Source organism: Lepidothrix coronata, unplaced genomic scaffold (assembly GCF_001604755.1).
Source record: "Lepidothrix coronata isolate B3197 unplaced genomic scaffold, Lepidothrix_coronata-1.0 Scaffold0, whole genome shotgun sequence".
Lineage (NCBI taxonomy): Eukaryota > Metazoa > Chordata > Aves > Passeriformes > Pipridae > Lepidothrix > Lepidothrix coronata.
The window spans coordinates 6,869,627-6,891,950 of NW_016690180.1; the positions used below are offsets into that span (position 1 = coordinate 6,869,627).

Sequence of the window (22,324 nt, forward strand, 5' to 3'; positions counted from 1 at the left end):
TGACATTAATGATGTCTTTATTGTTCTCCCTGTAGTGATTGAGGTCATCTTTGCATTTTTCTCTGAAGCTGCTGTGCCTACATTATAAATAAGGCACACAGAAAGAAGTTTTGGCTTCAAACAGGCATTAATATGAAAATAATAACACATTATTCCCACAAAGCAAACTTTACAAAGAGCCAACTGGAGTGGCAGTCCTCAGCTTAGGGAGAGCTGGGAGAAAAATACCTTTGAGCTGCCACTTTTCGAGCCCAGGTTGAGTACAAAAGTTCTTAGCTGGAAGTGGACATCAGAGACGTGGACTAGCATTAGGTGCCAGTACCAAGGCTTGTTGGTACAGCAGGACCCTAGCTGTTCGTTTGGCTCTGGATGCAGGATATGACATGGCAAGAAACCAGGACTAAATCCTCTGTCCAGCCTCTCAGTACTCCTGCATACAGGGACCTAGACCCTTCCCTCATGCCTGTGGCATGTTTACTAGCATATGCTTCACATCCACATTAAACCTTAGGATTAACAAACAGCCTCATCAGGCAGCAAGTTCTTGGCCATGGCTTTGACTCACTTGTTTGTGGGGTTGAGGAGCGGATCCTGGAAACATTTGCAGGGGTTTTTATCATCCGTTTTATTGGTCTCAGGTGACATTCTCCTGAACGTGAACGGGATTGACCTGACAGGAGTCAGCCGGAGTGAGGCCGTCGCCCTGCTGAAGAACACCAACTCATCAGTGGTGCTCAAAGCCCTGGAGATGAGAGCATGCGAAGTCCAGGAGGAGCAGGATCACCTGCCACCCCCTGAGCCTGCACAGGAGAGCAGCAGCGAGTGGTCACCATCCTGGGTTATGTGGCTGGGGCTGCCACGGTAAGTCCACAGATTGCATCCTCTTGCTGAAGGGGAGTGGGAGGAAAGATTTGTATTTCCTGGCAATTCTTTCTTTTTGTTTGATTCATTGCACTGACATGTTAATTAAATCCAGGCTCTGTCACACACTTGACTCTAAATACTTTTTGTAAATGGGTACGTGTACATGGCAAAATAGACATGCAGGGGAGGATAGGATCTTGAATTGTTTGTCTTGAAAACGTATCTGGCACTTTGTGAGTGAAAGAAAAACCTTGCGGAGATACAGGACCTTTCTGGGGTCCAGGCTCGACCACCCTGCAGAAGGCAGACACCCCTCCTGCAGCTCTCAAGCTTCACAGCCCCTTAGCCAAATCCAGCTGAATTGTTTGACTTTACCCAGATGTTGCAAAGTGCATGAAGTTGGCCAGTATCTGCAAATCACCTCTTTTAACCCCACCCCCGGCTGAAAGAAGTACATTTGTCATACACAGGAAGCAGCTGTGTTGTCATTTCAGTTAGGATAATAAAAGCCACATCGCATGTCTTGTTCTCTCAAACCCACTTGGTGAGCAGAGCGTACTACAGCTTCCTAGACATTTTGTAAAGCATAAAATGAGGACGTGAATCTGTGAATATGCAAACTTAGCATCACAGAGTCGAAACTGGTATTCAATTTTAAGGAATGCAGAATTTTGCTTACAAGTTTCTCTTGTCTGTACTCCTAACCCTGGCAGCAGTTCTCTTTCTCTTTTGCGGGAGGGCACGAAAAGAGGGTTTGCAGAACAGGTGGGCTTTTGCTCTAGGCACAGTTTCAGGACTCCTCATTTCCCACTCTTGCATAACGGGTTAGATGCTTTCCCTCCTTCTAGCTGAGCCATTTTGAGCTCATTCACCTTGCAGCAAGGTCTGCTGTGAGGGACAGATGTTTTTCAGGGCTTGATCTCAGGCTAATGATGGTATAACATGTGCTGAAGCACTGCAAGAGCAGAAGGCAGGCTGTGTGTTTGTCACCCACAGGCAAAAGGTTCCTCCTCCAGTGGAGAGGACTATGTACTTATTCCTGTGAAAGAAAAGCAGTAAAAAGAAAAAGGATTAAATGGATGACCCATAACTTGCTACCCCAGGCAATGGTAAACTTTCCTCACCCAGTCTCTCTGCAGACAGGAAGCCCAGGGAGGTCCTCATTCTTGCTGACTTCTCCTGCACCTCTGAGCTTGACCAGCAGCATTGTGAAGGCACTAGAGTATGGGTTGCAGAGACAGCGACAGACTAGAGGCCTTATAGCTGCTGTAATCTACAATGCCGTGTCTTGCCTTCTGTCACCATCCATTACTAGATAGACTGAAACAACTGCACTCTGCTTATGCCACCTTCACTGGGCTGTATAGAAAACCTTAACTGCCTGGTCACCATCTCCTACCCACAGCTACCTAAGTTCCCATGTCCTTAGCAAGGTGGTGGAGATGAAGAACAGAACTCCACAGTACTGCAGTCTTGCATCCAGAGTTCACATCAGTGAGTTCCACTTCGTAGTTAGGGAAAAAAAAAGATGGTTTTCCCATTTTAAAAAGAGTCTCTGAGTTCACTCTATCCTCCCTCATCTGAAGGCTGCATTGTGTGAAGGCATTCTAACCCTTTTGGTCTGAAGGAAAATCAGCTCCAGTGTCAGCAAGGCTGAAGACAGGAATTCATTGTAACACTATCCCCAGCTGCAACGCTGTGTACAGAGCACAGCATGGCCCTTCTCCTTCAAAGAAACATTGGTATGCTGAGCGGGTACACTGCTCTGAACATCAGACTAGGTCCTAAGACAGGGACCGACGCTCATTAGATGTGCCAGTAACAAAAGGTGCACTGTATCCTTACTAGCAGCTGGTTGGTTGAGTAGGGGCATGTGAGGATCAGGTTTGTGATTGATCATTAGGTACTGTCAGACCCTTCAGTCTTTTCCATCACGAGTGTGCTTATCCTTTGATTGAACTGATTCTCCAAGGCCCACATAAGACATCTGAAGTCCTTCAACCAGTTCTCTCACTAGGACATGTATCATGTTAACTCGTTGCACTCCAGGCTGAGCATTTAACCTTTCCCTATCTAGCTTTCAGTTTGCTTTTGGCAAGGATCACACCTTACTAGATATCAAGGTACTGTCACCAGTCTCATGACATTTTCCAGGCCGTCAGAGAAAATTACTCTCTGTCCAAATAGACATCCGACAGGTCTGTCTTGGCAAAAGTACCCAATGTGCTGCTATGGGGCAAGATGGTGAAGAATCACCTACTTTAATTAAAACCATTTATTGGAGGGACTGCTTCAAGATATGCGAGCCTAAGAATGTTTAGTACAGCAGATGAAAAAGTAGAAATGTCAAAATGATGATTATAGAGGACCATGCAAGGCACTTGGGAAGATTGGCAGGAAGGGCACACCTACATAAGACAAACTGAACAAATAGAAGAGGTGGTAAAACTGGTAGGCCAGGAATAGGCATGATTTAAAAAGGAGGAGGCTGGATGGTGGATTATTTAAACTCTGTCGAGAAGGTAAAGATGTGGCTCTAGACAAGCCCTGGCAGTTCAGTATGTGTATCTGTTCACAATAAAAGGGTGGAGAGTGCAGAGGCAGCCTGACCTCATAACTTAGAGTGGCAATGTTCAGGCTCAGGAAACCAATGGGAGAGGGTCTTTCCTTCTGTGTTCCAAAAACATGAAAATCACTTGAATGGTCCCATAAAAACGTGCTGAGTTGAACTAAATACTAGAGCATGTCTACAGACCTCTGCCCATGACTGATGAAGTTGAAAACAGGCTAACATTAGTAATAGTTACATGATTACATGATTAAGAGTAGCTTACTGCAAATGCCCATTTTTATTAGAACAGAACTCTCTCCTTTTCCCAGGGACTGCAGGCATATTACAGAGATGGTCACAGACAAGAGACACAAATAATGAGAGTTATGGAATTATACCATTTTTCTATATCAAGTTGGTAGCAGCAGAATCAGACAAGTTATCTGATCCCTCACACTGAAGTTCAAAGACTTGGAAAAGCCATCTTACATAATTTAACATTTGTGGATCTCACTTAAATTTCAGTCCTTTCCTTATGAGATATTAGAATTGGCTTTTGTTACTTTTGTATGGCTTAATAATGCATAAACAGCTCCTCTGTTCTTTTTGTAGTACAATCCAATATGTGGTGGTTATAAAATAGATGCACATGTGCATCTGACATCTGTCAAAACTTGGCCTGCATGCGAGCAGAGGGGCTGTGGGCTGGGCGTTTGAAGGAAAGAGTGATGCAGGACCTTAAGCATTCCCACCTGAAGACTTATTTCAGGGTAGCAAATTGAATTGTTTGTTGTTGAGGAAGACAGCTCTCCTTTATTGGTAGAGGGACATGGTGTTGTGAAGCATACAGAAAGGAAATAACGGGGAACAGCTGCTGAAAAATGTTTCTCAGCTCTGTGCTGCTGCTTCTACTCTTGCTTGTTTTCCTGCTCTCCTTTCTTTGCTCTCCTCACGTTTCCTTCTCTCAGCTAGCACTTAAAAATACTTTATAGATCATCCTGTCATAACATTTACAAACATTAGTACTTCACGAGTGCTTTTCTTCATCTGCAAAGTGAGATGAGAAAGATAGGAGGTGGCCAAAGTCATTAAGAAAACAGGGGTAGAACAGAAGGTAAACTATGAAATTAGGACAGAAATTAACTTAATCTGGGTTCTAAGGCTCTGATGGATGCAATTCTCAAATATTACTATACCACCACTTGTGTACTGTAACAGGACAGGGGGAGGGAGTTACACTTTTTATAGCTACTATTGCAGTTCTCCTGCAGTTGGGCTGGTTTGCATTCCCAGAGCATAAGGCTACTTGCATTTCATGAAAATCAGCAGGGAATCGTACATTTAACTATTTGAAAATAGGCACTTTAAAATTCTTTGTGCATCAGTAACTGATGCTCAGTCATAGTATTTTTTAGGATGGGACCCTGTGGCTAGACACTGTAAACTGCCAAATCTTTATCTGAGGCAAGTTCATATGTAAATTATTCCTTGTTCTCATCTTTTGGAGTGTTTTGGAGGTAGAAGACTGTGAGCTGCTCTCTTCCAAGGCAGAAGGTGGTTCTCTTTAGTCTGGTTGCAGTTTAGTGGGTTATGGCAGTTTGACTGGGTCAAAACACACAAACTGGGGCTTTTACTATCACAGAGAAATAATCTACTCAAACACACTGTGCATCTTCAGATTACAAGTATTTATTTTATTTTCTCTCTGTGGCACTTTCTAGACTTGTCTTTATGATTATACAGACCCAAATGAACTCACTCCCTTTGGGCTGCTTTTTGCTCAGGGAGAGCAGGCATCTCTGCTTAGGCACTGAACTGTTCAGAGCAAGCAGTACCTGCATTACATGCAGCTCAGCTTTGCACATCCTGCCTGCCAGCATCCTTTTCACATTTCTGACAGTGCTAATAAATACTTGATGGATGGTGCACTGCCATGCTTATACTCTATCCCAGAGGATGGAGATAATTAAAAATCAAGTTAAAGGTGTAAACAGCCACTCCTATTCTGTCAAGAGTCATCTCTAGCTATGGCCAGTGTAATGGGTTGCATTTGCCTGCACCAGCACCCACAGTAGGACGAGAGAAAATAGGAAGAGTGAGAGAACTCAAGGGTCACCCATTACTGTTGTGGGCAAAACAGACTTGGCTTAGGGAATTTTTTTTTTCATTACCAATTTGGGTATTGGAAACCAAAGATGGCAAACTTGTAAACACTTGGGAAAGCTCTTTCCTTCTCTTTTCAGAAACTCAGCATCACACCAGCACCTCTCCTCCTGATTTCCTGGTCTCTGCTGCCTTGTTGTCACAGCAGGTTATATCCTGCCCCTTTGGTGAGGCAAAAGGCAGTGCAGGGCCTTGGAGTCAGGATAGAGTAGTTGCTCTGTGCTGTTCCTTGTTTCCCATGTGTTTTGTCTGCTCTGGCAGCGAGAACAATCCCAGTGCTAGGATACTGTGTCTATTTTACTTAAATTCAGCATACACCTTGACAGCAAAGATGTATTTATGCTTTCTGGACTGATGGAGACCATGCAATTGATAACCTTACAGACTGCATGTACAGAATGCACATAAGACTTGTTTGGCTTCACTGTGTTTTCTCCTTCTGTCTTTACCTGCTTGTCTATTACTTTTCTATGGCATTAGGATTCAGCCGATCACCTTTCCACTTCAGGAATGTACTCCTTAAGGCAGGGAGTGTAGAACTAGGCAGCAGAGACCCCTGCCCCCAAAAATCAGCACTGAGTTATAGCACTAATGGCTGAATCCTGGCATCACTTGGTCATGACCTTGATAAGTACCATCAAACATAGAGGATTTAAGTGATTTTGCACATTGAAGAAGTCCACAGATGGTAAAGTAATAATGCCTGGCTGCTGAGGAAAGAAGCACATGTCACCTGTTTCGTACATTAGCAGCCAGTGAATTCTTGTGCAAATATTACATACCTACCATCCTGGCAGCAAGCAAGTATTTGTAGGTCCTGGGGGACTAATCTAGTATTACTATAAAATGTTGCTATGAAAGACAGCAAATGCACTATTTGACAAACACAATTTTTAAAAAGCTAGACATATTGGTCTTTAAAGGCTATTTGTCTTTCTACAGAAGTGTTAGCTGCTTCTTAGAAACCTAAAAAGTCTCTGAATAGAGCTTGTAACAGTTGCTTGCTGTAAGCCAGCCTATATTTTCAGATAAAGAATAGCAAATGGATTTTCAGCCTGAAAATTCAATCATTCCTGGATACATCGCTAATGATGAGCGAGTTAAGTACTATGGACAAAAATTTCCATCGCTCACTCTGTAACTAATGAAATTAATTTGGTTAAAAAAAAATGTAACAGAAAAAGTACTGAAATGAATGTACTCAGAGCAATAGGCAACATATAAGAGTCTAATAACACTATTCTTGCTTTCCCCTATTCCTAGTTTCAGCTATGCTTTGACTCAGCATAACATACAGTATCATAAAATACATTCAAAAGACAAATGGAGGGAGAAGTAGATTTCAGCTCTGTTACCATAACATGCTGTGTTAATCATTATAGTGAGGACAAGTTATCTTGAGAGCAGACTCAGTTCTCCAAAGCACTGACTGACGTGGATAAGTTTCTCCCATCTTCCATGCTGTGACTTACCACATTACTTGACAAGAAAAGCTCAGGATCCCTTCTTCCACCAATACTTGCCTTTGTGTCATCTCTGTCATTTCTGTAATTCATTCCACTGGCCTTAAAATTATTTAGCTTTGATATGCACTACAGTAGTAAATAACTGACCACTTTGACATAGTTAATCGCATGCAGGCTCTTATCTGGACAATAAACAAGAAATTGGACTGTACCATGTAAGTGAAATAGAGGTATTTGGATTGCTGATTTACGAACATGAACTCCAGTCTTAAGTGCTTTTCTCCATCACACCAACTAAATAATTTGCCTAAAATTTTACCTTATAAACCAACCAATTTAATACCTTAACCCCAAATTACTTAGTAATTTTACTTTCAGAATAACTGGTTGCGGAAAGCAGAAACAGAAGTGTAAGTATTTAATATAGTGGTACCATGGTGCTATTTTGCACCTTCAAAACACTCTACGGGTGCACGAAAAGGCAGATTCATCATGAATGGTTCATCAGAATCTGAAGTTAACTGTAAGACATTTAATTAGACTGGTTTGTTTTAGGTATTTGTACAGCTGCAAAGAAATCGTATTACGAAGAAATACATCTGGAAGTCTTGGCTTCAGCATTGTAGGAGGTTATGAAGAACTTACTGGAAACAAACCATTCTTTATCAAATCCATTGTTGGGGGAACACCAGCATACAACGATGGCAGAATTAGGTAATGATAACTATGTAAACAAAAGTAGGATTTAAATAAGTTTTTCTTCTAGGTAATTTGTGGGTTTTTTCTAAAAAAACCCACCATGTTTCATGAGGACAGTGGGGGAGGGGGGAAAGGACTCATTGATACAGAACTAACTCTGACAAATCTGGAAACAGGACATAAGTATCCTGAACTTTAACAGATCTGCCTTCATAGCAGAATGTTTTCAGATATCTAGTAATCACTACTATACGAATAAAGATAACTCAGTTTGATCTCTGGGGTAGTAAAAAGCATGCCAGCACAAAGAAGCTTTCCCACATACCCAGCTCTAAAAAACCCCAACCAAAAGCCTTCCCTGCAAACACCAATACAAATTTAAGAGAATAGATGCACAATTATGGTGCAAATTTAAATCAATTAACAAGCCTTAAAACATAAGTTTACTCAGAAAATGGATCATTCCAATATCTAAAGAGGGCCTACAAAAAAGGTGGAAAGGGACTCTTTACAAGGGCATGCAGTGACAGAACAAGAGGGAATGGCTTTAAACTGAAAGATAGCAGGTTTAGATTAGATACTAGAAAGAAATTATTTAATGTGAGGGTGGTGAGGCACTAACAAGTTGCCCAGAGAAGTTGTGGATGCCTCACCCCTGTTCAAGGACAGGTTGGTTGGGGCTTTGAACAACCTGGTCTAGAGTAGAAGGTGTCCCTGCTCACAGCAGGGTTGTTGGAACTAGATGATCTTTAACATCCCTCCCAACCCAAGCCCTTTTATAATTCCATGATGATAATTCCCATCTGAAAGAACTATATCCTGTTTTCTTTCAAATATGTCTAATTAATTACAAATTTGTAAGAAAACCAAACAAGTGAAGTATTTTTCACCTGCTTTATTATTCCCTTATTCATGAACAGTAGTTAGCCAGAGAAGGAACCATAGTACTCATTTCTACCCTTTCCTCCCAGCTTAAGGACATGCTTTGGCAATGTTTAAATTTGCAAACATTTAAGATAAGAAATCACCTTGTTTAATTGTTCTCTTGCATTTGCATTTGTTTTTTCAGATGTGGTGACATCCTCCTTGCTGTCAATGGCAGGAACACATCAGGAATGATGCACGCCTGCTTGGCAAGGATGCTCAAAGAACTGAAAGGAAAAATTACTCTCACAATTGTGTCCTGGCCTGGCACTTTTTTATAAAACAAGTCTTTGTGGAGAGTATGACAAGTAATTTAACACAGGGGGGAAAAAAAGGAACATTAGTCTTTGCTTTTTGGGGGGCTCAAGTATGTATTTATAAAGAAAAGGTTTGTGAAACTTCAACCTGCATGTCAAGAAAAGTCAAGTTTAAGCAAAGCAGCAAAACCTGTCAGAAAGTCACTTCAGAGTGATCTAAGCTACAGACTTAACTCTTTCCTGCCCTGTGTTCTTAAGGGTTTTTTGTTGGTTTTTATACATATATATATCTATTTAATGCATTATGATAATAATGAAATTTAAGGAGCTACAGCTCCTGCTCACCCACTCTATTTTGATTTACAAAAAGAAATCCATGAATAACTTATGGAAAAATTTCTTGCAATTTTTCTAGTTGCAATAATCAGGTGAAGGGTTTTATCCAACACATTAATAGCACTTTGATTTTGTGTACCTTTTCATGGTCAGCATGAAAGCTGGTATTTTCAAGACTTTCAAGTACTGTTTGTTAGTCTGTAAAACTGTGAATTAAATTTCTAAAATAATTAAAAATAATTGTAACTGTGTACTTGTACAGACATTATTTTCATCCAAAACCAGATGACCTCGTTTCCCTGGTATGTTTTGATTAATACTATTAAATCTGGGATTTTTATATAGAATTACTGCTTTTAATGAAGTACACTTCACCCTGCTATTGTCATGGAGTAAGTCTTCTAGATAGTACAATTGGGCAGTACAATTTTTGCAGGACCACCATATCAATCACACTTGATACTGTTCTGAATGAAGTAAATCTGAAAGTGATGATATGTCTCTTAAAATAGTTCTTTGTCTTTCTCTGAAAATTACCCACGTTCTACAGTCTTATTTTTGACTCACAAGCTTGCACTGGGAAGAGGATACGTTTGTTAATCTTTATCATGTTAAGGACAGCTGTTCCCCTGGAACAAAGACTAAAATGAACTTTCTCTTAAGCCACTGAAAAGCAGCAGGGATGATTATCCAGCTTAATTCATCCTTATGCACCCACACAAACCAGACATAATTACCAAGTGTATCATCACCACATTTAGTGTTCCATTAGACTAAGAACAATCGGCACCTTTCCCACTTTCCCTAATTTTTTTTTTTTTGTTTCACCTTAATACAATACAAGGTTCTTGAAGAGTCTGCAATTTCTGCCTGTCCCCGTAGTAACGGATGATGTTTCCAAATAGGACTCCAAAAGCTATACTAAACCCACACTGTTCCAGATGTTGGCATATAATAAAATGAATGCACACTGTTTCTAAAGTCAGTAAAAGAATGACCTTCCCGTTGGCTTATGGAAAAAGGAAACAATTTAATACAAAGAATTTAAGCCCTACTTATATTGTAAGAGCATAAGCCTCTAGCTTTAAGATGTTTTCTCACTGTTTCTTAAAAGACAAAGTCAGTCCAAGAATCTTAACATGAAAAATTCAGTCTTTTATTTTCAAAAAAAACCCAAAGTAACCTTTGATTTCAAACTAACAGAACAAGATTAAGAGCAAATTATTATAATTCCCAGAAAAATAACAAGATTTATAGTAATCTATTTCTGGCACTAATATATATGCAAGTAGGCAAAAATCACACAAGCCTATTCCACAGGGGCAGCTTCAGTGTTTTCCTGTTCAGGAGCAGGTTCACCACTGGTTTCTTTTCCTTCTTTGCTTCTTTTGGATTTTTTGTGTTTGTGCCTTCTGTGGCTGTCCCCTTCTTCACTGTCGTGACGACGTCTGCTGTTACTAAATAAAGAGAGAGAAAATATGCTTCAAACACTTGACACTTCAGGCCCCATTTAATTACAAAGGACCAAAAAAACAGCTTCTGCATTCATATTTGAAAAGTGGCACCTGCTCCCATTCCACCTCAGAGCATTTGGATGCGAGTGTCAAACTGAATTTTTCATTAAGCACTACATACATCCACCAACCCTGCACTTTTTGTTGGGAAAATGGAATGAGTTTTCACATTTGTAACCCCTATTCTAATAGCAATACTTTTAAATAATGTCATGTCCCTATTGGCATTCCTTAACAATTTGACATTCTTGTTGACCACATTTCCTGGAGTTAACCTTAGTTTCTAACTTAAAATGGATCATGTAGAAAAATTTCCATCAAGTGACCATGAGGGATATTTTACTTACTAAGAATCACTGCTGAGTTCTTTTGTTTATGCACTGAATGTCAGCTTCACTCCACCTCTTTCTGACCAACCATTTTTACCCTTCTTTCCCCAAATTCATAATTTCTGTTCACCAACCAAGACTGTCACATACACCATTCAGTACGAGGTTATGCAGGGCCAATATTGCTTTTTGTCTGTCCCCATTTTATACAGCAGATTTGTTCCAAGCAGCACACTTGAGTGTTTACAGTCTTTCCACAAAACTCCAGTTTGTTTGGGGTTCTTTTAAAAGTTTACTCTATTTTTTTTAAACTGGGCAACTCTTTCATATCTTATTAAAAAAAAAAAAATAATCAAACCTTCGAGATGACTTATGTCTAGTCTCTTCTTTCTCTCTGTGTCTCCTGTCTCTGTGTCTGTCTTCTTTCTCTCTACTTGTTCTATGGCGGTCGTACCCTCTTTCTGCATAGTCTCTGTATCTGTAGCGTTCTTCATCACTGATTCAAAAAGAAGATATTTTCAGGACAGTAACACCAAGCAATACATATATATTAGAAAAAAAAAGAAATTTTTACTCTCAAGCTACATGACTGGAAAATCTTAATATTGCTTCTAGGTGTCTATATGAGATCCACAATGCTCAAAGGACATTAAAGCTCTTCACCTTACACACTAGACTTCTGTAGTTAGTGCAATTTTGAAAGGAAATTGTTCAATAAAAACAAAAGAAAAAAGAATACAACAGTGTCCCATTATGTTTGTACAGGAGTTACCAAGCTGTTAGCTTCAACCTGTATCTAACTGCAAATGAAATACAATCCTGCATAAACTTCAGCAATGTCTTCAGATCACTGTATGTAACACTCAACACTTATCAGCATACTTTTTGACTATTACACCATTTGGGTAAATTAGATTAAATTTTGATACACTCGATCTATTTCCTTACACCAGCTTCAAGAAAATGAAAAGCTGGATACAAAGAGACTGATGGTAAAATATACTCAGTGTTTTTGAGTTGCTTTTAAAATTAATTTTTCTCCAGTGCCAATGTCATCTCTACTTCCACTCCTCTGTTGTTAGCCAACACCACTCAAATCCTACATTAGCATAGCTTAAAAAGGCATGATCATTTAATCATTTCTCTACTAAGAAAATCCTACCCAGATAGTGTCCAGCATCATTTAATAGCACAACCTCAATGCAAATGAATTTAGCGTAACTATTTATTTATATCATGTGAAGTCTTCTGTAACCATAGTTTGGCAGAAGATCCCCAACAAATCCTAAAGAAAGGCACAATGCAACCAGGCTTTCTGAGCCAGTAATGAAAACAGGAAACAATTTAGATACTATCAACTTGACAAAAGGCAAGTGTTTTGTCTTTGCCAACATTTACCATTAAAGAAAGTATCTTCCTGCAGTCCCTGACAGCAGCAGAACAGATCAGACAGATTACACAAGGAGAACAGCTCAAGTCTAAAGAGATTTCTCATGTCCTGGAGCAGTGAGAACTTAGATCACACCAATTTTATCTCCCATAACTTGGATCCTCTGGCCGTTTCCCAAGTGAAGACATTACATTAATGATTACCACAGCTATGCATGAAAACTCAAGAGTGAGAAGGCAGAATGTCTGAAGCAACAGCATTAGTCTTTCTGTGAAACTGTATAATTATATCATTAAGCAAACTTCAAAAATTAGCAATTTAAGAGACTGCAGAGAAGCATCAAACACCCCACAGTAAATTCTGCTTTTCTAAGTGACACAAAATTATTCACACATCAAAATCAGGAAACTACAGCTATTACAGAACTCAAAAGTTATGATTTGCCACTGAGTAATACAACTTCATTGCTTTTTATAATGCATTTATAACTACAGATCTGAGAGTAGGTTGATCACATCCTGCAAAGTACATTTGTGACCAGATGACACAGAATCACAGACTGACTGAGGTTGGAAGGCACGATTGGAGGTCATCCGGGCCAAATCGCTGCTAAAGCAGGGCCATCAGGACAATGTCAAGACTGGTTTTGGATATCTCCAAAGATGGAGACTTCCATGTAGCTGCCTCTCTGTGCAGCTACAGTTTCCTCTCAGTATCTGATATTGCTTCCCAAAACTAGTATTTTGATAATTTAATTAAAAAGTTAAAATCTGAATGTGTAGCACTACCTTCTGATAATCTTGGCATAAGAAAACAGATGGCTACTTGTAGACTTATGGCTTGGTTTCAAAGATGAAACCTTTAACGTTAACCCACAGTCTGCATCTGTTCTGTTACAGAGCTATTTTAAAACACTCTAGAAAAGTTTAAAAATATTATGGATACTCCTCTTTAAACCTTATTTTGGCAAACTATGAACAAACCATGACACCTTGTTAAGTGTATCCGAAAATAAACGACTTCTATAGGTAAAGCAAAAAATCAGTTTGCCAAGATCAGTATGTTGGGAACTTTCAGGAACACTCTAATGCTGCTCAGTGCGTTTTGACCTTAATCACACATTGATCGTGGAGTCTCTTTCAATTTGCTGACTGTCAGGACACCAAGTCCTATAAAGCTGCTCTCTAGTCAGACAGACCCTTATCTGCTCTGCTGCATGGGATTACTGGGTTCCAGGACCTAGAAATACAGTTGCTCGGGTTTTAGTTTGTTGTTTTGGTTTTTTTATTCATTTTTCAAATTGCTGAGGAAAAAACACAAAATGGTAAGATATCAATGAAATCCCAAAGTCTACATTTTTAGTCATAACTAATTGACTAAATGCACACTTTCCTCTGAGGATAGCAGGGTAAAAGCAAAACAAAATATAAAGACAGCTGAAAGTTCAGCTTTTTAAACCGCATTTTGGTTATACTAATAGAATAAAAACAATTCCCATTTTTTTACAATTTTAAGAAAGGCTGTAGCACAAACACAGGCTATTTATCTGGAAAACAAATACTAAAACCATTGAAAGCAGTAATTTCTGAGCAGTAAAAGCTAAACATGATGCTTACTCCAAATCCCACGAAAGTATCGCTTGATCAAAGTTTAAACAAAGAGAATATAAATAAAAGTTATAAATCCGTGCAGTCTCTAAAATAGTTCACATTCTCTTCCTCACAGCTCAATTCATTTTATTTTCTTAAGTGCACAGAATTGAAAATCAACCTTCCTAAAAACATTATGTCTGCATGTTCTTTCTTAAGCCTCTCCCACCTTTTCTGTGATTCCCAAACCAACTTATCCTAGTTAAGGGCCTCCCATTTTCTTACACAGCCATGTGGCAACAGCTTTGCTACAGATGGTGGATAATTTAGTCACACAAAGTTGAGGCCTGCTCTTCCCCCTCCTTTACAGATAACTCTGGCAGCAGCACAGAGATTTCTCAAGGCCTGGAAGCTATTAAGGTTCATTTCAAGCACCCTTGAATGACCAGGGTTCTTTCTGGCCTTCAATCAAGCTGTCTGAGAAACAGATGATTAGAAAGGTCTTCAGTTGTCAGAAACTGACCCTGGAACATAACACATGCATACGGGAGAGGACATCACCACACTGGCATACATGGAAAATCCCCCATCTTGCAGTGTGCACCCAGCTAACAATCATCAGGCAAAAAATGCAATCTCTCAACCGAAGTAATGTTGACTCTGGGTGCTCTCATTCCTCACAGCATAAAACCACTGGTAAGAACAATCTGCCTAATAGCTAACATATATATTCTGCAAAAATTAAAACTTAAAAAAAAAAAAAAACCACTAAAAAAAGCATCAAATATTTACCCCAAAATGCTTAGCAAATAACAAGCAGAGGAAATTTAGAAAAATCTGGCAAGCCAACAGACCTCTGCTCTATGGAGTCATAGAGCATCAAATGCTCAACATTAAATGCTTTGTACTTGTGCACATGAATCACAGAACAGTTGCAGCTTTTTTTTTTAAAGCCATCAGAGAGCTGAAAGCTGAATTAAGTTATCTGCCATGATTTTAATCATCTGCATGAAAATGAAAAAAAGTTCTTAACCTTGAAATGATAGTTTTAAAGAAGACAGATTATTATCCAGCCAGTTTTAACAACTAAATTAACCATTTTAGCAGGTAATAACAACATTAATTAAGGTCAAATGTTGCAACACGTTGCTCCTTGCACCAAATCGGCAACTAAAATTCGTTTAGCACATCTATAGGTTTTTTCTAGACCTACTGATGTCAGAGATGGGTATCTTAATCATTCTCAAGGCTTAAATCGCACCTTTAAACTGTAAAGCGCTATGACCACTTTGGATGTTTACTGTCCATTTTTTTCACTTCTGTTTTACATTTAGAAATTTAGAATTACAGTTTCCAAGGGAAAAGGGTGAAGGGGAGGAAGCCACACCCTCTAGCTCTTTGGAATATACAGCTGAACACTACATTTTAATGTTGAAGTACACTATTTAAAACAGACAAGGGTTTTGAACAGTTACAGCACGCTTAAGACATTTCACTAACCTGTTGAACGCACTTGAAGATGGACTGTGATCTCGGTCCCTTTCCCTGTCTCTGGTACGTTCTCGATCTCTGTCTCGGTCCCGGTCCCGATCCCGATCTCGGGATCGCTCTCTCTCACGTTCCCTATCTTTCTCTCTTCGTGCATAGTAATCCCATTGCTTGCTGGTGTCTAGAAGACTAGACCACGAAGGTGCAGAACCCGCAGGGTGTGGAAAGGTGACTAAAGAGAGAGATGTAGGTATTAGAAAGAACAAAATCAGAAATCGTACAGAAATTGCAATACACAGGGGTTTGTCAGCCTCCTCTGATGACGTTTTTCAATTTTCCCCTTTCAAATTAGAGTTAATTCTAAGCAAACACCACATTTTTTCTATGATGCTAATAAAAGCCTCTGGCCCTCATTTAAATACTTGTTATGAAGATGTATAGAACCAGGATATATACCCCGAGGACTGCCTAAATACTTTTGGAAAAAAAAAATTAAAATATTGTGCGAAGATCTTCTGAAAGAATCTGATTTTATGTTGTCAAATGGCTTTGTTTTGGGGGAGCAACAAAACAAAAATAACCACGAACAAAACTGCATTTTAAACTTAGCTGTTCTGAAACCACAGTTCAGAAAAAGAAGCAAAAAGGACGCTTCCAACTTTATATTTAGATGCTACTATTTTTATCTTTCCCCCTTTAATATCACTGTATTTAAAAGTGATATACGTTAGTTATAAAGTTCTCATTCACTAATTTATATTCTATACTGTGCTTTGTCATGCTTTTCTGATTAGAGATGTAACAGGAGCTTTAGATATAAATTTAATCTGGGAGAAGAAATAACATTCCCACTTGTGCTTTGTATGATGACATTTCTGAAGAATACTCAGGACAACCACCACCACTAAAATATAATAGTTTAAGAAAATTAAGCATAGTCTTAATCTAAAAGATGATATGCTTAAAGAAGTTAAGAAGGAAGTCACAACACTGTCTCAAAACTGTTTTTTAGGGGGCTAGCAATGGGAAGAGAGAGGGAAGATGCTTCTCTATTGCTTTCTGCCAACTTCAGTGTAACACATAACTATTATTCCTAATGTCCCAATTATTCTGTCCTGCCCTCCCTCCCCAGAAGTCCCATGAATGCATCCTGTAAAAAAAATAACAAAGGCTGAGTATTTAGCTGGAAACAGCACTCTCTAGCGGACTTACAGTACTGAGGACTTACTTCTCCCTTTCTGTTTATCTGCCTTGCTAGCTTTCCTAACTTTCAATAAATCGTTTGTTTTGAGCTCCACTTCATCATCTATAATATGAGAACAATATTTACTTGACTTCATGGTGTCACAAAGAGATTAACAGTACAATTAACATAAATATTCACTGAACAATGTAAAGTGTGTTACTGATACTGTATTTAAGACTGTTGAGTTATAAAACCAGTGGCTTCTGCTGACAGCTATGTTCAGGCTGCCTTGCCTGTAAAGTCTGAGATATTCCTGCCCCAGAAAGCTTTGGCAGAAGCTTAAGACAGCAGTTTGCCAAGCATCCAGAGGAGGAATACAAAAGACCTTTTGAGCAGGCAGTGGAGCAAGAAAAAACATTTCATTGTTAAAACACGTTTGCAATGAAAAGTATTATAATTCATTAAAAAAGCATTTATACAAGGTTTTGCCACTAATAAAATGCTTGACACTGTTTAGCTCCAGGTCTACAGACAAAATGAAGGGTTAACAGAAAAAAATGCCCTAATACAATATTATGCTGTTCATTATACTGCCGAAACCTGAAATTCTTCGAAGGAAAGCAGCCAGAAATAGCAAAAAGACAGCTGGACTTTAAAGACTGCTAATTTCCTTGACTTGCCACTATGTCAACAACACATGTATGGTCTATGAGACACTGGCTGCCAGAGCATTCTGATCTAAAGTTTAAACTTAACTTTAAATCTATACTACAAAACAAATATTAATGATAGTATAAACTTTTACAATAAATTTTGGTTACTGCACCACATCTGGAGTAAATCTCATCAGAGAAAAGTATGTTATTTCCACCCCAACAACATGACATAAACCAGTAATTTGACACTGCATTTTTTTATCTAGATTTTCACCAGGAATTATTCACAACACACAAGAAGCTTACTTTTTAATATGAATTGGTATTCTGCACTTACTATACCAAATGAAGTAATTTGTCACTTCTACTATTTTTACATGAATTATTCCAATAATTTCTGCAAGAAAATAGACACTTGCAAAATTTGACACTGATTTTATTTTTTAAAACAGGAAGAGAGCTTTGAACAATTAATAGCTTTGGAGACTTGAGTCCTGTTTTGGAGATTGTTTAAAAATTTAAAGCTTCATGCTGTCACAGTGTAAGGCAAACTGTTTAATGCATCTTCTTCTGCCTCAAAAAATACTGACTTTGCAACTGTTTCTGTAACATTAAATGTCTTACAAGTTCATAAGACATAAAGAACATTTAGAGCATGGAACAGAGAATTGCTTGAAAAAAGAGCAAACAAGCATACAGTACAAGTTGCTTCAAATGCAGCTCAGTAAATTTCAAAGATCTGACAGCAAAGGTAGCACTGAATTGTGGAAGATTCAAGAGCAAACTGACAAAACCACATCGATGCAGTGGAAGAGCACAAAGACAAAACAGACATTCTTGAAGCTGCAAGTTAAGAATGTAACCTTCCTAATTGGCTTGCAGTGGGAAACATGCCTTTTTCTAGGGAAAAGACACCGAAGTATGAGCTGAGGAATTTGTATAGGCAGAAGAAAGGCTAGAACATTCCATTTGCTCATCTTCACCAACAATTTCACCAGGAAAACTAGGAAATAACAGACTGTCAAAGACGACAACAGGTTGGAGATTCAGCACTATCATCCAAAGCAACTATTAAATAAATATACTTAGTGATTGTTAATCACAATGATCATCTGTACTCTACTACACTGCTGAGCTCTCAACATATTAAGTTCTGATGCACAGAGAGCACTGGCAAAATGCTGACCAGTGACCACACTGCGCAACAGGAACTGTGAGAGTATGATGCTGGCCAGGAAAACATCTTTCACTAAGAGACAGCAACAGCAATAAAATGTCACTGAGCCTCTACAGATCCAGAAGTCCATAAGACAGGGACAGCTTAGAGACAGACAATTTGCTTTGTGAAGCAAATACAAAATTTTACCAGACTATAGAAGACTAGGAGAAGACTGGGAAGATAGAAGCAGACTGTGCTCCTTGGTCTCCATAAACCACATAAAAAGGCAAACATAATTTTTTAAATCCTGCTGAACAAGTTCAAATTCAATGTTGGCATGACCATGATAACAGTTATCTTTTAAATATCAGTGCTGCAAAAACATAAGCATGCCATCATCTCTGAAGGTCAACATAAAATTTGGAAATATTCTCATGTCCCTGACAATACTTGACAGAATAGAAAATTCTAACAAAAGAGACACTAAAGTGGAAAACGTTCTATATTGGAGACTAAATATTAGATGCAATATACATACTAATGACTGTAAGACTGCTTTCCTTATGATACTCTGCATGGCCTTAGTTATATGCCTCAGCTTTACCTTTTTGCTAAAACTTCAGCAAACACAATTTAATTACTGAAAAAATAGTGTAAAGGAGCTGTCTACCCACATCAAGAATTCTTGAAAACATAGTAAGCTTCTAAAGCATGAAAGCAAACATTTGATAACTGATAAGAATCCCGAGAACCAACAAAATATCACTTGTTACTCCATAAACTGCTACAAATTGCAAGGTCACTACATAATGTCATTTTGTATATCCATGCTGAAGACTTAGGAACATTCAGGAGACAGATGTTCTGAACATTTGATCTGTGCTGAACATTATGTATCCCCAGAAACAGGCAAAACTTTTCCTACAATTTCTCCTCCCAGCAGCTAGGGTTCAAGGGAACAAGGAGCAAGGCAACAGAATTCAGCTGAAAGAAAAGGCAGTAGCCATGGGGCTGGATGGCAGATGTCTGAAGGCAGACAGAGGTAGTGACTGGCAACATGCAAGGTCCTGCAGCTGGGTAGGGGCAATTTTCAGTGTCAGTACAAACTGGGTGATCAATTAATTCAAAGCAGCCCAGCAGAGAAGGGCTTGGGGATACTGCTGCACAAAAAATTAAATATGAGACGGGAATGTGAGTTTGCAGCCCAGGAAGCCGCTTGCATCCTCGGCTGCCTTAAAAAGAAGAGAGGCAAGCAGGTTGTGAGATTCTGTCTCTGTGTGCTCTCATGAGATCCCACCTGGAGTACTGCATCAAGCTCTTGGGCCCCCAGTACAAGAAAGACATGTTAGAGCAGGTCCAGAGGAGGGCCACAAAAAATGATCAGAGAGCTGGAACATCTCTCCTAGGTTGTTTAGGTTGTTCAGCCTGGAGAAGAGAGAAAAGACTCTGGAAAGACATTACTGCAGCCTTTCAGTATTTCAAGGGAGCTCATAAGAAAGCAGGACAAAGAAAGACTTTTTACCAGGGCCTGTTAGTGACTGGACAAGGTGCCATGGTTTTAAATTGAAAAAGGGTAGATTGGACATAGGGGAGAAATTCTTTATGATGAGGATGGTGGTTGCCCAGAGAGGTTGTGGATGCCCCATCATTAGATGTGTTCAAGGCCAGGTTGGACAGGACTTGGAGCAATGTGGAGTAGTGATTGAAAGATGTCCCTGTCCACGGCAGGGAGGTTGGAATGAGATAATCTTTGATTGTTCCTTCCAACCAAAACCATTCTGTGATCTTTATCTTCCCATTTTATCTTTTGGCACAAGAAGCAGAGCTGTGCCAGGTAACAGTTCTAAACTCACTGTAGGTTCTGTGGATGCCTGTGATGAAGTTTGTATTTTAGTTCACTCTAACTGGAAGAATGGAAAATGAAGGTTTTCAGCATCAGATTTTTTTTCCATAACAGTAATTAAAAAAAAAAAAAGACTGACTTTGCAACAGGATAGCTGAAAACTACAGTATCTTAGACAAACAGCTTCGCAAAGGAGAGGTACATCACTCAGGATTTTTCAAGGACTGGTCCTGCTGGTTCAAATTCTGATGATATCTCAACAGTACTTGTTTTTCTGCTTCAAAATCCCACCAGTTCTTGAAAAATTCTCCCTGATTTGTAGTCAATATTATGGAATATAATTTTTCAAAATCACAGTTCTGCAAAAGCAGCAGGAAAAGATATACAGTATACAAGTAAGCAAAACAATAGTATTCAACAGTATTTGCAACAGCATCTATCTATTTACAATGGTCAGCAATGAGCTTTCATAATGAACTACTGACGGGACCTGTTTAGTCTCCTAGCTAAAATCCTCATAAGTATATCAAATGATTTGATATAGCACTAGTCAAAATTTTCAAATCCAGCAACCTTACTTACCACTGCCATATGAAAATGCGCGAACAGAACGACCATCATAGCCAGAAGAATGTCCACTGTTGAAAAGAAAATACATATAAAACCCCAGTTTTACCATCAGAGCTACCTCCATCAATAAATACATACTTTCGATATTCTTGCCACCCGAGATGAAAACACAGCATTTGTTACAAATGGATTTAAGTTCTCCATTTTGAGCATTACTAAATAAGGAAGCTGTCTATCAACACAAATATGTATATTTCATGTTTTACTACAGGAGGTGAAAACAAAAAATTATGGAATTTTAAAGAAAAATATCTGTATCATCAGTTGCTCTCTTTATATTTTCAATGAATTTCCTATTTCAAATGTTTCTCATATCATAATACATTTCTGCACAGATACTGAATTTAATCTACATTTGCTTGAAAGTGCATCATTCCTGAATGAAGCTGTTCTCAATTCTTCTGTTAAAAAGTACAGGTGTGAGCACATCTAAGAACAGGTGGACTTAAAATGTGTAGTTCTATAAATAAGCTACTAAATTAGCTACACATTTTCTAGGACAATTTCTTCCAGTGGCAGTCAACTCAAGTAGGTAAAAACCAGAAGGATTAAAAAAGATAATACTTACACAGGACATAATTCATACATACATAATTCTTTCATGACTTTCAGCACTTCCTACATAACTTGCATGAATTATCTTTGCATATTTAACCTAAGTGTTAATTCTGTTCTCGAAAGCACTTCAATACTGAGAAGTATGTTTTGGGTTAGCTTAATTCAAAAAGGAAAAAAAAACACCAATGGTAATGAAAGGCCCATGCAACATCTTAACATTCAAAAGTATGAGAAATAGTTCCCAGGTTCCATAATAAACTTGAATTTTTCACATCATGTTTCAAAACTACATAAATATTCACCACAAGTAAAGGCAATGACCACTGCTTAACAATGAGAACCAGCACTCATAGCAACTGTCAGTATAAAATAATAAATTTACTTTCATGCACATAAAATGCTTCCAGTTATGGTTTTTTCCTCAATTAAATCAGATGAAAATTTTCTCTAGAGATTTACATCATCATCCTCTAGCATATATGTTAATAGAATTTTCAATTTCAAAAGAACAGTTGCATATATCTTCCTTTGGTGAGATCCAGAGAACTGACAAGAGGCTTGTACCATCTTCTTAAATGAGCTTTGTATATGACCTGGTTTTGGCCGTTATCTAAAGACAAATACTTTTCAAGGACTGTCCTAGCTGACTTTTTTCTTCTTTTTTAGAAATTTGTATCTATATATATATAAATACATGTATGCATGTACATATACATGTACTT

General features: G+C 38.6%; 2 protein-coding genes across 8 annotated transcripts in view; one reads left to right on the forward strand and one right to left on the reverse strand.

The window, feature by feature from the left end:
- LNX1 (ligand of numb-protein X 1) overlaps positions 1 to 9,510 on the forward strand; it is a 71,925-nt gene extending 62,415 nt beyond the window's left edge. For all 4 annotated transcript variants that reach the window (XM_017835638.1, XM_017835552.1, XM_017835812.1 and 1 more), the window contains 3 exons: positions 639 to 861; positions 7,600 to 7,758; positions 8,813 to 9,510. In XM_017835638.1, the coding sequence (XP_017691127.1) occupies positions 639 to 861; positions 7,600 to 7,758; positions 8,813 to 8,948 (518 nt within the window). In that variant the 3' untranslated portion in view covers positions 8,949 to 9,510. The remainder of the gene's footprint in view (positions 1 to 638; positions 862 to 7,599; positions 7,759 to 8,812) is intronic.
- Positions 9,511 to 10,394: 884 nt separating this feature from the next.
- Positions 10,395 to 22,324, reverse strand: part of FIP1L1 (factor interacting with PAPOLA and CPSF1) — a 40,560-nt gene continuing 28,630 nt past the window's right edge. For 2 of the 4 annotated variants that reach the window (XM_017835998.1, XM_017835927.1), the window contains 5 exons: positions 20,997 to 21,052; positions 16,799 to 16,876; positions 15,583 to 15,802; positions 11,462 to 11,599; positions 10,395 to 10,717 (listed from right to left, as the gene is read on the reverse strand). In XM_017835998.1, coding sequence (XP_017691487.1) covers positions 10,570 to 10,717; positions 11,462 to 11,599; positions 15,583 to 15,802; positions 16,799 to 16,876; positions 20,997 to 21,052 — 640 coding nt within the window. In that variant the 3' untranslated portion in view covers positions 10,395 to 10,569. The remainder of the gene's footprint in view (positions 10,718 to 11,461; positions 11,600 to 15,582; positions 15,803 to 16,798; positions 16,877 to 20,996; positions 21,053 to 22,324) is intronic. The other 2 variants (XM_017836165.1, XM_017836084.1) reach the window with 1 other exon arrangement.